The sequence below is a fragment of the Gorilla gorilla genome, chromosome 1, assembly GCF_029281585.2.
Source record: "Gorilla gorilla gorilla isolate KB3781 chromosome 1, NHGRI_mGorGor1-v2.1_pri, whole genome shotgun sequence".
Lineage (NCBI taxonomy): Eukaryota > Metazoa > Chordata > Mammalia > Primates > Hominidae > Gorilla > Gorilla gorilla.
This window is the reverse complement of record NC_073224.2, coordinates 207,561,518-207,577,862: the sequence shown is the minus strand read 5'-3', so window position 1 is coordinate 207,577,862 and position 16,345 is coordinate 207,561,518. Positions and strand designations below refer to the sequence as shown.

The 16,345-nt window shown below is 47.0% G+C and overlaps 1 protein-coding gene across 4 annotated transcripts in view; it reads right to left on the bottom strand.

Moving 5' to 3' along the window:
• Positions 1–15,390, bottom strand: part of BSDC1 (BSD domain containing 1) — a 29,385-nt gene extending 13,995 nt beyond the window's left edge. The window contains exons 1-5 of one of the 4 annotated variants that reach the window (XM_019014634.4): positions 15,319–15,390; positions 14,995–15,055; positions 7,699–7,815; positions 4,755–4,973; positions 2,154–2,208 (exon numbers count right to left, since the gene is read on the bottom strand). In XM_019014634.4, coding sequence (XP_018870179.1) covers positions 2,154–2,208; positions 4,755–4,973; positions 7,699–7,815; positions 14,995–15,055; positions 15,319–15,329 — 463 coding nt within the window. In that variant the 5' untranslated portion in view covers positions 15,330–15,390. The remainder of the gene's footprint in view (positions 1–2,153; positions 2,209–4,754; positions 4,974–7,698; positions 7,816–14,994; positions 15,056–15,318) is intronic. The other 3 variants (XM_019014640.3, XM_019014625.3, XM_019014630.3) reach the window with 3 other exon arrangements.
• Between the last annotated feature and the right edge of the window lie 955 nt (positions 15,391–16,345).

Genomic DNA, 16,345 nt, shown 5'->3' with positions numbered 1-16,345 from the left:
GCTTTTTAGCCCATGGCACCTGGCTGCTGAATCTCCTCATCTCTGAAACAGCTGTTCTCAGGTCACATGACCCCAGCTGCCAAAGCCAACATCTATTTCTCTGTCTTCCCTCGTGTGACCATCTCTGACTCTGGGGGCCATTGCCTTTCTCCTGAGGCCCTCGTCTCTCCTGGTTTCTCACTCCTTTGTTATTTTCCTCCACTTCTCTGGTTGGTCCATCTGAGTCTCTGTGGGCTTCTCGTTTTCCTTTCCTTTCCATATCTCTCTGGCTTTTTATTTTTTTTCCCAAAATAATTGCCACTAAACCACAAGTTTCAACCTCATCCTCCCACTGATAATTCCTGTGTCTCTTTGCAGCCCAGGCTACTCTCTTGGCCCCAGATCCAGAGGTCCAGGTACCCCCCATACTTCCACCTTCAAACACACCGTGTGCTCATTTTCCTTCCCATCTGGTTATCTGACAGGGTTATCCAACCTGGGGGCCATCCTATCTCCTCCCTTATCCAATCACTCTGGATCACACTTCCTCAGTGTCTCCTTTTTATTTTTGAGAGATAGAGGCTTGCTCTGTCACCAGGCTGGAGTGCAGTGGCACAACCGTGGCTCACTGCAACCTTGAACATCTGGGCCCAAGTGATCCTCCTGCCTCAACCTTCCGAATAGCTGAGGCTACGGGCACGCCATCATGCCTGGCTAACTTGTGTCTTTTATATGTACACTGTCCTCTTCATGCCAACTGACTCTTCCTAGGTTCTGGCCTTACCTGACATGGGATTCCTACCTAGCCTCCTAACTGGTCTTCCTGTCTTCTGTCTTTCTCTCTATTTCATTCTTCACAATGCTGCCCCAAGGGCTGCTTTACAAAATGCAAACTCTGATCACCCCAGGCCTCAAAACCTTTCATTGGCTCTCTATGGGAGGGCTTTTTAAGCTGGAGTCCAAGATGGGCTTCAAAGGGTCAAAGAATTCTCATATTGCACAAAAAGTTTGGTGGAGAGAGGGCTTGTCATTTTCAATAGATTTTTAAAGGCCTTCGTGACTAAAGAGAGGTCTAGAGCTACTACTGTGAGCCTTTTAGGCCAAAATTCCAACTGCCTGGTCTGGCACACAAAGCTCTTCACAATCTGGCTCCCACGAGCTGCTCTCACTGCCTTCACTTCCTCATACGCACCCTTTAACCCGGCGTTACTAAAAGGCGGGTGCTCCCTGCTCTCTCTGCCCACTCTCTTTGCCTGAATGCTCTTCCCGACTTCTCATAGTGAAACTAGCTGACTTCTAATTTAACCTTAAAACCCCAACTCCGTCCAGGCGCGGTGGGTCATGCCTGTAATCCCTGCATTTTTGGGAGGCTGAGACGGGTGGATCACCTGAGGTCAGGAGTTTGAGACCAGCCTGACCAACATGGTGAAACCCTGTCTCTACTAAAAATACAAAAATTAGCCAGATGTGGTGGCGGGCGCCTGTAAGCCCAGCTACTCGGGAGGCTGAGGCAAGAGAATTGCTAGAACCCGGGAGGCGGAGGTTGCAGTGAGCCGAGATCGCGCCATTGCACTCCATCCTGGGAGACAGGGTGAGACTCCATCTCAAAAACAAACAAACAAACAAACAAACAAACAAAACCCAACTCCAGCATCACTTGCTTGGTTCCCAGGCCAGGAAGGGTGCCATTCCTCTGGCTCCTGCTGCCCTGCTGCTCTGCAGAAGCAGTCATGCTGCTCTCTAGTATTTCTACTTTATTGACTGTTTCTGCTTTCCCCCTCTTAACTGCCAGTTCCTGGAGGGTTGGACTAGGTGGAGGGTTTGGCTCATTTCTGATCTCCAGTTCCCATAATGGGGTTTGCTGCGTGGCAGGGGCTTAGCTAACAGGAGCTGAAGAGAAGGCAAGGGGGGAAGCAGGGCTGGGAGGGAGGCTGAGCTGAGGATGAGGGATGAGAGGGGCCAAGTCCCTGCAGGGTGGGCAGGACAGCTCAAGTTCAGGAAAGAAAAGAGAACATCCACCCACCCCACAAAGTATAAGGTACACACTAGTCTCACTCTGGTCCCCCTACATAGGGGGTGCCCGGCCTCTGCTACCTGAGACAAACAGGGTCTACAACCCAGCCCCCTTAGTCTACTTGCCCTACAAGCCCACCCGCTCAATGCTACCCTCTCACCATCTGGTTCATTGCAGTAGGTTGCTGGGTCCGACTGCAGGGTATAGAGGCGAGCCTGTAAGAAACGGAGAAGAGGAAAACAGAAATTCTGAGATACTGGGCATAGAAAGCACCCTTTCTCTGCCAGGATACTCAGTCAACCACAATCCAGCTTCTCCCTTGTTGGCTGGGATACCCCCAGGGCATTTGTTAATTAGCACTGTGGCACAGAGAGTGGGGCACTAGGCTAGGCATCCAAAACTGGGGTTCCCAGAAAAATGGCCTTTCACCCAGTATTCTACCCCAGGAACTAAGAAAATACAGCGTAAGTAGGCTACAAAATTATTTGTATAAAATGCTTTGTAGTAAGTAAAATTTGAAAAATGTTAGTGCCAATATATTAATAAAGTCAAAATTTAGGGACAAATTTTAAAATAACACAATTTCCCTCAAATTAAAGCCATTCAAGAATTTATTAATTGTATAGCCAGTCTCTACCAAGTTACGTTCCCACTAGGATCACAGGGTGGCAAACTTAGCTGGCAAAGACAAAGTCCACCTTTCTTCCTCAGTATTGCAGGAAGCATGGGCTGTCTGTAAGCGGTCTGGTGATAATTCACTGTCGTTATAGCTCAAAATCTTATCAAACTTTTTCACAATTCCACTCACATGTTCACTAAGTGGTGGCGCTAATGCTAGTGCTAAAACACATACTTGAAAAATCAGTACTTTTGGAACAGAAGTTCAATGTGGGCCAGGTGCGGTGGCTCACGCCTGTAATCCCAGCACTCTGGGAGGCCGAGGTAGGTGGATCTCTGGAAGTCTGGAGTTCAAAACCAGCCTGGCCAACATGGTGAAACCCCATCTCTACTAAAAATACAAAAATTAGCCGGGCATGGTGATGCGCGCCTGTAATCCCAGCTACTCAGGATGCTGAGGCAGGAGAATCGCTTGAACCCAGGAGGTGGAGGTTGCAGTGAGCCGAGATTGCTCCACTGTACTCCAGTCTGGGCGACAGAGAGACTCCATCTCAAAAAAAAAAAAAACAGAAGTCAATGTGATAAAATGCTACAAAGCCAGCCTAGGCAACATGGGGAAACCCTATTTCTACAAGCATAAAAATTAGCTGGGCGTGGTGATGTGTGCCTATAGTCCCAGCTGCTCAGGAGGCTGAGGTGGGAGGAGCACCTTAGGAGATAGAGGCTGCCGTGAGCTGTGATCGCACCACTGCACTCCAGCCTGGGGGACAGAGGGAGACCCTATTTCAAAACAAAAAACAAAACCAAACTATGAAGAGGGCCCAACTGCCATGACATTATATTGTGAATTTAGAAGAAAACACTCCATGAAATAGAAAATACAACGTGGCCAGGCGCGGTGGCTTACGCCTGTAATCTCAGTACTTTAGGGGGCTGAGGTAGGAGGATCACTTGAGCCCAGGGGTTTGAGACCAGCCTAGGCAGAACAGGGAGACCTCATCGCTACAAAAAAAAAAAAAAAAAAAGGCCAGGTGTGGTGGTGCACGCCTGTGGTCCCCGCTACTAGGGATACTAGGGAGGTTGAGGTGGGAGGAACACTTGAGCCCAGGAAGTTGAAGCTGCAGTGAGCTGGGATCATGCCACCACACTCCAGCCTGGGTGACAGAGTGAGACCCTGTCTCAAAAAAAAAAAAAAAAAGAAGAAGAAGAAAAGAAAATGCAGCAAAAATATGCTACTGTGGCTGTTGCTTTAAGTGCTCTGAAGACACCTCTCTCCCCTTACCTATACGTGTATTACTAGAAATTAGTCTAAATAACCCAAATATGGAGATTATGCCTCTAAAAATGCTCTCCACAGCGTTCCTTATTATGCTTGAAAGCTGACAGGAATCCAAATATGCAACATGAAGGAAATAATGGAATAAATAATGCTATATTCACTTGTAAGAATTTAAAGACATTAAAAATTATGGCTGGCTGGGCACAGTGGCTCACCCCTGTAATCCTAGCACTTTGGGAGACCAAGCTGGGAGTCACTTGAGCCTAGGCGTTTGAGACCAGCCTGGGCAACACAGTGACACCCCGTTTCTACCAAAATAATTTTTTTAAATTAGTTGGGTGTGGTGGTTCACGCCGGTGGTCCCAGCTACTCAGGAGACTGAGGTGGAAGGACCCTTGAGCCTGGAAAGTCGGGGCTGCAATGAGCCGTGATTGTGCCAATGAGCCCCAGAGAGAGCTTGGGTGACAGAGTGAGATCCTGTCTCATTAAAAAAAAAAAAAAAAAGATGATTAGGAAAGATGCTATGTTTGTTGATTTTTTAAAAGTAGGTTATAAAACTGCATGTATAAAATGTCTTTTTTGTTCAGAAGAAAAAACCAAACTATCTTTACCTATGTTTATAAACAAAAACAAATGTAAGGTTATATACCAATAAGAAATCAGGGGTTCTCTTTGGGTGATGCATTTGTGAGTTTAAAAATAATTATCCTGTCCTTGCTTACTGGTATTTTCTGATTTACTATTAATAATATACCCATATTTATTTTTTAGCCTGAACATGGGCTGCTTTTGTGAGTACAGGATGGAAGTTAAAGCCCAGGTTACAGATGTTAGGCATCTGCAGGGGAGACTGTCAGTGAATACCTTGGTGCCATCATAGGGCTCAGCTGTGCCAGACGGTGTGCCCATCAGGGTGATGACATCGCAGTCGATGGTTTTGTCTGGCGAAGGGGCAAAGGTGTCTGAGATCACCCCTAGGAAGTCAGATAACCCTTTCTTCATCTTCTCTGTTGCTCCTGAGGAGCCTTCCGTCTGTATAGAGAATGGGCAGAGGAAGCAAGCGCCCCGGGAACAGGCTGCAATCTGGGGTATGGGGGTAAAACATTGGGGCAAAGGTGTACCGTGTGTTGGGGGACCAGGGAAGCGCTCACGACCCTTCACCCATCTCTGGGGCTGCAGGAGAGGGAGGAGGCAAGGGTCCTCCATCCCCCAAGTGGGGCTGCAGAACAGGGCCATGGTAGGCCTGTGTAGATCAGAGATCTTTGATTGGCTGTTTCATCAAAATTTCAAGGTCAGTCAGGCTGGTCAAAACTTGGCCAGAGAAGGTCCATGCCATAGACATATCAACAGGGAAGAGGGCCTATGGGTAGAGTGGTGGAAAGGGTACTAGCTTCGGAGTTAGACAAAGCTAGTTTGAATCCTTGCTCTACCACTTGTTGGTCATGAGACCGAAACCCTTTCTGAACCTCAGTTTCCTTATTATAAAATGGGGTTAAGTATACATCCTTCATAGGGTTACCATGAAGATTAAAAGATAGGGTATGGACAATGCCTGGCACACAGCATATGCTTAATAAACTGCAGTACTGTAATACTGCAATTTCATCATCATCATTGCTCAGGAAGTAGAATACTTTGTACAAAAGGTTGGAAACATATGGGCAGGATTAGAACAGATAGCCTTGCCTTGTCTGGGACCAACTGAGGGTCACTATACAGACCACACTGGTCAGAATGCCTTCCAGCAGACAGGGATAGGGTGCTGAGAACAGGGTCTAAAAACCTCATGGAAAATTTTATTTACTCTTGATTAAGCTGCTGAAGCATTTTAAACCTAGAACCTATCATAGTGCCTGGCACATATTGTTACAGGTAACAATATTTGTTGAATGAAAAAAAAAAGAATAAATGAATGAAATAAACAAGTGATATCTCTGCTATTGACTAGACTTATAGCAGTTCAGCAGGGTTACAACTTGTCATTCATGCTTATCAGTAGCTGTGGTTAGCAGGTGGACGGTATTTTACAAGAGGATTCAGCAAAATAAGCTTGACTAAAAAAATTCCAAAACTCATTTTTTGTAACATGAGTAATTAATTACAAGATAATTGATTCAGCTGGTGATCAAATTAAGAAGCTACAATCTGTTCCAATGCTAAAGGAAAAATTGTAATATAAAAAACAGTATGCTTTACCTCACTGGAAACTTCAGAACTTTGCGGGGATATCTTTGACCACAATTTTTCCTTCTCACACTGACTTTAGAATCTAACTTCCATCTTATAAGAGGTTTCCACTGTACATTTCTGATTAATAAAAACAGTATTGGGGGAGGGGGACAAGGATTGAAAAACTACCTATGGGGTACTAGTCGGTGATGGGCTCATTAAAAGCCCAAACCTCAGCATATACACAATATACCCATGTAACAAACCTGTGCATGTTATCCCCTGAATCTAAAATTAGAAAACAACAAACAAGCCAGGCACAGTGGCTCATGCCTGTAATCCCAGCGCTTCAGGAGGCCGAAGCAGGTGGATCCCTTAAGCTCAGGAGCTTGAGACCAGCCTGGGCAACAGAGTGAAACCCTATCTCTACAAAAAATACAAAAATTAGCTGGGTGTGGTGACATGCACCTGTGGTCCCAGCTATTTGGGAGGCTGAGGTGGGGGAATCACTTGAGCCCAGGAGGCAAAGGTTGCAATGAGCTGAGATCATGCCACTGCACTCCAGCCTGGGTGACAGAGAGAGACCCCGTCTCAAAACAATAACCACCACCACCAAAGAACAGGACCAGTAAGAAAATAAGTTGGTACAACATTTCTGGAAGGCAGTTTTGAGTAGATAGTAAAAGGCTTAACCTAACCATTCTGTGATACCTCCACAATTTTATTATAAAGCAAATATTATGGCACTGGGTAAAGGTTTAGTAGAATGTTTACTGTAGCTCAGTGTACAATACTGGAAAAAACTGAAATAGGAAAGCAGCAACTGGTTAAATCCACATAGTGGAATACCATGCCACTTACTACACTCTAGAACAAGGTTTGCAGTTTAAGTAAAAAAATAAGGGCTGGGTGCGGTGGCTCACGCCTGTAATCCCAGCACTTTGGGAGATTGAGGTGGGCAGATCACAAGGTCAGGAGATCAAGACCATCCTGGCTAACACGGTGAAACCCCGTCTCTACTAAAAAATACAAAAAACTAGCCAGGCGTGGTGGCGGGCGCCTGTAGTCCCAGCTACTTGGGAGGCTGAGGCAGGAGAATAGCATGAACCCAGGAGGCGGAGCTTAGCAGTGAGCCGAGATGGCGCCACTGCACTCCAGCCTGGGCGACAGATGGAGACTCCAACTCAAAAAAAAAAAGGTTACAAAACATGGTGTTCAATTGACCCCAGTTTTGAAAAAGAAGTGTACATAAGCGATACACCCCCAAAATATTAACAGTAGCCATCTTTGGAAGATGGAATTATGGATGTCTCTAAGTCTTTCTCTCTCTCTCTCTCTCTTCCTTTTCTCATTCTTTCTCTTTTCTTTCACTTGTCTGTGTTTTCTAAATTGTCAACATGAATGACTTTGCTAATGGAAAACATTTGCTAAAACAATACAGAAGTGGGAAAACTAATTATTACTTAAAATATGCAGCTTGTTTGGTTGCCAGACACAATTCTTTCAAAATGGGAGGAAAAGTAATCCACATATTTTTCCCCATATGGAAAAATAATCACTTAATGGTAGAAAGGTTGGGAGCCCAGGACAGGACAGGCTGCGAGGGGCAGTTACTTGGGAGGGTTTGGGTGGTACTCACAGCCAGCTTCTCCTTGACCACGCTGGCCGTGGCCGCGATGGTACAGGCCGTGTCATGCTGCACCACCTGGGTAAACTCCGTCAGGTCCCGTTTCATAAACTCCAAGGCTTCAGAGGACTGTGGGAAGACAGAGAGGGATGCCAGGGCCAGCTGGCCCCCACCACCCCTTCTTCCTGTTCCCTGTGTTTCTTCAGTACCAGACAGACAAATAGAAATCTCCAGTGGCAGGGGAGCTTGGGCTCAGAAACAATGCTCATTTGTCCCAATTCCATGATCTGGGATTACCTGACAGCAGAGAGTGCAGGGGAATTTCCTGCTACTCTGAGCATGAGGACTGAGGCTCAGCCTAGGCACTCGCAAGCTATGTGGCCATGAGTAAGTCTCATCTAGTTCTCAGTTTTCTCCTGTAAAATGAGGTGATCTAGATCAGAGATTCTCAAGAGCAAACAGGAAAAGAGGGGGCATAGTCTGAAAACAATACTGACTTTGATGAATTGCTTTGATATGCTTTAAATCACGATATTCATACCAAGTTTCAAATAACATGAAAAAAAGGTATGTGATTTTTTTTTTTTTTCTTGAGACAGAGTCTCGCTCTTGTTGCCCAGGCTGGAGTGCAATGGCACGATCTCGGCTCACCGCAACCTCCGCCTCCCGGGTTCAATCGATTTTCGTGCCTCAGCCTCCCGAGTAGCTGGGATTACAGGCATGCGCCACCACGCCCAGCTAATTTTGTATTTTTAGTAGAGATGGGGTTTCTCCATGTTGGTCAGGCTGGTCTCGAACTCCCAACCTCAGGTGATCCGCCCACCTTGGCCTCCCAAAGTGTTGGGATTATAGGCGTGAGCCACCCAGCCTAAGGCATGTGATTTTTTTATCAAAGGAAAGTGTTTCTATTTTTACTTTTTTTGTTACAGAGAAATTGAGTTGAAATATGAGGCAGTATGTGAAGTTATTTGCCTTCGGGTTTAAGAATTAGTAATTACTAATTGTATTAGTAACAGCAATAGCTTGGAAAGCTATTTTATGAGTAATTCTTAACAATTTAATATCAGTAAAAAGGCATGTGATTTTTACATTCAACAAAGGAGGAAGCGGTCAAGAGAAAGACTAGATCAGATTCTCTTGGAGGCCTTCTTGGTTCTACCATCCCGAGGTTCTATTCATATACAAAGCTCCTTTGGGCAGAATGCATATTTGCTCCTGCTAAACCAATCTGTTTCTCAGCCTGCACCCAGACCTCACTTGAGAAAGCAGACCCTCAGCTCACTTCTAGGTCTTGCCCTGTCTTGCTTCAGACTCACCAACTCTAGGATGCTTCCTGGAGTATCTCAGTGGCCACTCCCCCTGCAAGCCCTTTCATCTTACACGGGGATAATCACCTGCATTTTTTACAGCATGTTTTTGAGCGCTCCTGTGGTTTGTTCTTCTGGGAAGGGCCTGCCCACTTTTCATTAGCTTGGGAAGTTTCTGAATGGCACAGTCTATCAACTACAGGCTTCTCCAGGGGTGGTAATCATGCCTCCATATCAACTCAGGACTCCTTAATTGGCGGTGGAGGAGGTCATTTACTTATTTACTTTTATTAAAATTTTAAAAAATATTTCACGGCACCATGAAATTGTGCCCCGGGTCATTTACTGATTCACTCTTTCTATCCACACTGCCACCACCTTAGTCCAGGCCAACTTATTCTTTCACCTGGATTCCTCCCAGGTTGTCGCAGCCACCTTTACTTCATCTCCTTATGACACCCAGTGGGTGCTTTGTCTGTCAGGGCAGACCGTGCTGCTTTACACTCTTTAAGTTTACACACTATCCTAAGAGCAAATTGAAAATCCACCTTTACTTACAAAGCCTATATAACTTGGCCTCTGGCAGACTGGTATCCCCTACCACTGTGCCGTTCACTGAGCTCCAGCTGGCCTTCCTCAAGTTTCTAAAATGCCCTAGCATCTGTCCTGCCTCAGGGTATCTGAACACATTGTTTCCTCTCCCTGATACAGAGTTCTAACTCTTCAAAAAAACCAAGTCTGTAAACATAATGAAGGAACCCTCTTATCTGGAAAACTCCTGTTCATCCTCAACGTCTATGCTTCATTTCCCTAGAGGGGCTTCCTGCTGCCTCTTCAGGCTCAGCTGGCTCTCCCTGCTTTATCTCTTCTTTTTTTTTTTTTTTTTTTGAGATGGAGTTTCGCTCTGTTACCCAGGCTGGAGTGCAGTGGCGCGATCTCTGCTCACTGCAACCTCTGCCTCCCGGGTTCATGCCATTCTCCTGCGTCAGCCTCCCAAGTAGCTGGGACTACAGGCGCCCACCACCATGCCCAGCTAATTTTTTGTATTTTTAGTAGAGACGGGGTTTCACTGTGTTAGCCAGGATGGTCTCGATCTCCTGACCTCATGATTCGCCCACCTCGGCCTCCCAATTTATCTCTTTTTTAACACTGAACATAGTTTAGACTTCAGATGACCTGTTCAATGTCTGTCTTCCTGGATAAACTGTGAGCTGCGTGAACACAGGTCCTATGTGTTTTGTTCCCTGATGGTTCCCCAGTATCTGACACAGAGCATACAGTAGGTACTCAAAAAATGTTTGCTTGTTAAATTTACATGGACCATTGAAATTTCAATTATGTAACCACTTGTGTGACTAAACAGTTGTCTTCCCGCTAGACTGTGAGCTCTGAGCAGACAAACATGAACATACGTTGCCCTCAAGCAGGTCACAGTCTACTGGGGAAAATGGTCCCATGATAGTGCTGATGTGCAAGGGCAGAGCAGTAGCTGCTGTGCTATGGGGAGGTTGGGAAGATGTGGTGACCGGAAGCCTGGAATGGGCCCTTAAAGAATGAACAGGAGTTGGTTAAGAAGTATTGATGTGGGCCAGGTGCGGTGGCTGATGCCTGTAATCCCAGCACTTTGGGAAGCCGAGGCAGGAGGATTGCTTGAGCTCAGGAATTTGAGACCAGTTTGGACACTATGGCAAAACCGTCCACACACACACACACACACACACACACACACACAAATACAAAAAATTAGCCAGAAGTGGTGGCACACGCCTATAGTCCCAGCTACCCAGGAGGCTGAGGTGGGAGAATCACCTGAGCCCGGGTGGTTGAGGCTGCAGTGGGCTGTGATCATGCCACTGCACTCCAGTCTGGGTAACAGAGTGAGACCCTGTCTCAAAAAAAAAAAAAAAAAAAAAAGAACAGGAGTCAGCTAAGAAGTGTTGACATGGGTTTAGTGACGTCTACAAGCGTTACAGTCCTGATGGACATAAAATGTGAAGCAAGAGTGGTGAGGGATAAAGCTGGAGAGGTTGCCAAGGGCAACCAGGGAGAGTCTGGTCAGCCCTATGGATGATGGGGAGCCACCAAAGGTTTGAAGTGGGTGGGACATGAGATTTGCCTTTTCACTAAATTACTCCAGTGACTGGAATGGAGGAAAGGTCCAGAGGCGAGAAGATTAGAAGAGGAAGAAGGAAGACCAGTCAGGAGGCTGCTGCAATAATCCAGGAAAGAAAATAGAAAAATGTGAGTAAGGACAATGCTAGTAAAGATGGAGAGGATGAGACTGGTTCAAGATATAGGAGATGGAAGAAGGTGGATTTGGTGACTGAACAGGTATGTTGACTGAGGGCTAGAAAAGAATCATGGAAGCACCACAGGCTGCTAAAATAGGTGACTGGGTAGATGCAGTACTGCCAGCTAAGTGAGAAAATCCTGGAGGAGGAGCAGTCCTAGAGACAAGGTGGTAACAATGACTTTGGGCACGCAGAACTTGAGATGACTGTGGGCTGTCTAGGATAGCTGTCCAGCAATAGCTATCCTCAAACACTAAAGCTGGCCGGGCATGGTGGCTCATGCCTGTAGTCCCAGCACTTTAGGAGACCAAGGTGGGCAGATTGCTTGAGCCCAGGGGTTTGAGACCAGCCTGGGCAACATGGCGAGATCTCATCTCTACAAAAAATACAAAAATTAGTTGGGCGTGATGGTACACGCCTATAGTCCCAGCTACTTGGGGGCCTGAGGTGGGAGGACTGCTTGAATCCAGGAAGTGGAGGTTGCAGAGAACCATGTTTGCATCACTGCACTTCAGCTTGGGTGACAAAGCGAGAGCCCATCTCAAAACAAAGCAAAACACAACACTAAAGTTCAGGCAAAAGTCTAAGAGTCGCCCTAACAGGAAAGTGGAGAAGGTGACCCAGGAAGAGTTTGGAAAGTGGACAGAGCAGTGGGCTGAGGACAAGTGTCCTCAGACACTACCCGTAGGGGGCAAGCAGAGGAAGAGGAACTCATGAGACAGTTACAAAAGCAACGTCTGGAGAAGTATGTGGAGACTTAAGAATCATGTCACAAAAGCCAAGAGAGTAGCGTTTCAAGAGAGGGAGTGATCACTAGTGTCAAATGCAGCAGAATGGTCCAGGAAGATAAGGGCTGAAAACCACCCACTGGATTTGGCAAGCGGTAGGTAAAGCTGACTGTGAGTAAAGATAAGTTTATAGGTGGTGGCTTTGAGGGTGGGGAGAGAGTTAAAGATCCTGTTTGTTCACCTGAAGTTTCAAAAAGTAGATGAGGTCTCCTGGAAGTGAAAGGGATAAAGTGGCTGAATAGGGGACCCGAGGGAAGAGTTAGGTTTTGGGAAAGTTTCTGAAGTTAAGGGGAGGAGAAGCAAATTGGAGACTGAAGAGTATGTGGGCCCAGATGAGGTTGGGGAATATGTGATGGAACCAAAAAGCATTTGGTGCCTTTCTCTTTTTAATTTCTTCTTTCTGGTAAGTATGTAGAGCAATGATATGCCTTTCTCTGTCAACGTGTATGCACACGTATTTGTGTCAGTCATATTGCCCTTGACAACACACAGGAAGACAGGACAGGAGGAGGTAAGGAGCAGAGGAAAGCAGATGATAGCACCATCTCATAGCTGTGGTCTTCAGGGCAATGTGTTCTAAGGAGTGCTGAGAAGTGAGTGGTCCAGATGGAGCCAGAATGGGACATAAAAATAGGAAAGCACCAGAAGACCAAGAAAAAAAATGGAAGGAAAAACGAACTGGGGGTGGTACCTAAGAGGTTTTCCCATCAGCCTCAGCACTTAATAACAGCTAATGCTTACATAGCACTTACTGTATGCTAGGTACTGTTCTTAGTGTTTTACATATATTAACATTTAACCATCACCGCAATCTCATCGAGTAGGTATTGTTAGTATTCCCATTTTATAGATGAGGAACTGAGGCCTAGAGAGGTTAAAAACTTGCCCAAGAGGCCAGGCGTGGTGGCTCACGCCTGTAATCCTAGCACTTTGGGAGGCCGAGGCAGGCGGATCACCTGAGGTCAGGAGTTTGAGACCAGCCTGGCCAACATGGTGAAACCCTGTCTCTATTAAAAATACAAAAATTAGCTGGGCGTGGTGGCACATGCCTGTAATCCCAGCTACTCAGGAGGCCGAGGCAGGAGAATCACTTGAACTCAGGAGGTGGAAGTTGCAGAGCCGAGATTGAGCCACTGCACTCCAGCCTGGTAACAGAGCCAGACTCAGTCTCAAAAACAAACAAACAAAAAACAAAAAACACTTGCCCAAGTACATATAAGAGTAAGAAAGTAAAAAAAGGGAAATTACGTCTTTTCTTTCCAAAAAGGCATAAACAACTCCCACCTCCACCCCCACCCCAGCTTTTAACTGGGAATTCCAAATATGAAGACGGAAGGTTGGCCAACTATCTATTTTTCATAAATTATGATAAGACCAACCTTGAGACAAACACAGGAGGCCCTCATGCAACATCTGCTGAATGAATGTCAGACTTTCCTGCCAGGAAATTACCCAACAGGAAACATGCTACTTTCGGGTCTCTTCTATCAAATGTTAGGGTGCAAGCCTCTCAGTCCTCATCAACAACATAAACAGCTCAGGGCATTCTCAGATTTGCTGGGCTATTGCTGAGAGGCTGTCCAGGAGTACCCAGGATAAGGGAGGAATAAAAACGCTCCCAGATGTCTGGGTGTGGTGGCTCACGCCTATAATCCCAGCACTTTGGGAAGCCGAGGCAGGTGGCTCACCTGAGGTGAGGAGTTCGAGACCAGTCTGGCCAACATGGTGAAACCCTGTCTCTACTAAAAATACAAAAATTAGCCAGGAGTAGTGGCACATGCCTGTAATCCCAGCTACTTGGGAGGCTGAGGCACAAGAATCACTTCAATCTGGGAGGCAGAGGTTGCAGTGAGCTGAGACCGCACCTGTGCACTCCAGCCTAGGTGACAGAGTGAGACTCTGTCTCAAAACAAAACAAAAATACTCCCAGAGTAGAGGACTTATTTAGGTGAGGTCAGAAGCTTCCTGGAGTCGCCCTGAAGCAGGACTCATCCCAATTGCTTGAGATAAATAGTAATCAACTTTTCCCACAATTCAGTTGGGCTGATTTTGACAAATAAGCATGAAATGAAACAGGAATACACATTGGCAAATTACCCACTGGCACAGCCAAATATCACTCATCCCACAAAGATTATTCAGCAAGAAGGCCTTCCACTCTCTGGTGATTAATCTCTCTCTCTCTACTGCCCATTGCATAGCCCCTACTTAGAACTCATCAGGCACCAGTGTGTATGGCTCATGCTCATCTCTGGCTTGGGTTCTTGCTTTTCATCCTGTCTAGGCAGGGTTGGCCTTGATGAGGTTCCTTCTCCACAGGGGCCTTCCCTGGTGAGTTACTGACTAACCAGAATAGACAAGGTGCCCCTGTACTTTCCTTTCACAGAACTTACCACAACGGTAACTAAACAACTATTTGTTTGGCTACTCGGTTAATAGCTGTCTCCCCACTAGACTGTGAGCTTTGTAAGGCCCAGGATTACATCTGTTTGGCTGAAGTCTGTATCCTCAAGACCTATCAGAGTGCTGGTTGTCGCATATACTCTAATATTTGAATAACTATACGAGCAAGTTTTTTTTATTGCTAGAATCTTTTCCTTCAAGATCTGTATCAAATGTTCTCTCTTTCACGAAGAAACTGAATTTCCTGAGCTGGAATAAATTGCTCCTTCCTATGGATTCCTACAAAACGTTCGTTAACTCCAGCCTTTAAAACCATCTTTATTTCACTGTGGTTAGTATCACACTGGTTTGCGTCGAGGTCTGTCTTCCCGTGGACCGGTAGAGGCTAAAAGAAAGGCCCAGATCAGCCTCATCCTTGAGACTTAGCGCCCGCAAAAGTTGGGCGGGGCTGGTTGGACCAGGTTGCATTGAGGCGGCGCAGGGCCCTGCTGAGGGAAGAAGGGCACGGGCCCGGCTTACCTTCTCTTTGACTGCTTGGTAGCTCTGCTGCAGCCAGCTCCGCCACCATCCCACGTCCTCCCTGTGGAAGACAGACACATCTGGCAGCACCGCGGTGCGATTCCTGCCCGCCCAAGGATCCGGTTTGTTCCCCCCTCAGATGTACCCTGCGGGCCGAGGCTTCGCAGACCGCTTGCCCACCCCCTCACAATGCGACTCCACTCTGCCCTTTCAGATAAGTCCACGCCCCCGCTGATCTCATGCTCCCCACCGTGACTCTCGCCCAGCACCCCAACCCTGGGAGAATTCAGGCCCCAACGCCTAGGAGCAAAACGACAGGCTCACCCTTCCGCCATCTTGCCTGCATGACATCACCACTATTTACTGACCTTTGACTTCCGACACGGCACCGCCCCCTCAAGGACCGCCCCCGAGGCGCTCGGCCCAATCCTCGCGCCGGCACCGCCCTCAGCCCAATCCCCTCCCTGCTCCATCATTAGGCCCCGCCTCCCTGAACTCTGTCCAGTCTCTGTCCCGAGTTCGCCCTCAAACTCCGCCCCTGAACTCTCAGTTCAATCGTCATTCAGTCCTGTCCTCAGGCTCCACCTTCACCAAGCTTGACTCTTTGTCACTGTCCGCAAACGTCGGGTACGGTGGCCTCTATGGACGATGATCAGCCGACAAGCTGGACTGCGGAGAGCTGGGAGCAGAGGCGAGGAGGAGAGATAGCTCGAACGTCAGGATCCCAGAGCGCAGGGTTAGGACCGCCCCGCTTTGTGAAACCAGCTGCGTAGAGGCTGCTTTGTGTCTCTTTGGGTTAATTCAATAAGCCCATATTGCGGGGCTGTGGCCCAGAGTTTGGAGGAATGTGAAGAATTCAGAGGCGACTTAGATGCAGCCTTTGGAGGGTTTACGGGTTAATGGGAGACACACACATTCAGTAATCTCAACTTTCGGTGGCCCAGCTCAGAACAAAGCCAGGTGGAGGTGGTCTGGAGAAATCCGGAGACCGCCTGGATTGAGTTCTACTGCGATTGGAAGGGAGATTCCACAGCCCACATACTTTGGACTTTAATTAAGGTCAGCCCCTCCACGTGTGCGGTAGATCCCATCGCCTCTTGTTTGCTTAAGGACATAGATCTAGTAATCCCCCCTTCATCTCTTTTCCCTCTGATGACTGCATTATCCTTGTCATCATCCGTACTGCTGTTTCTCCCATCTCAAAGGCAAACAAAAATCAGCCCTCTCTATATCCCTCACCGTTTCCCTACTCCCCTTTACAGCAAAAGCGTTGCCTACTCACAGTCTGCAACTCCCCTCTCCTCCCATTCTCTCTTGAACTCACTGCAGTTAGGTTTTTGCCTCTCAGACA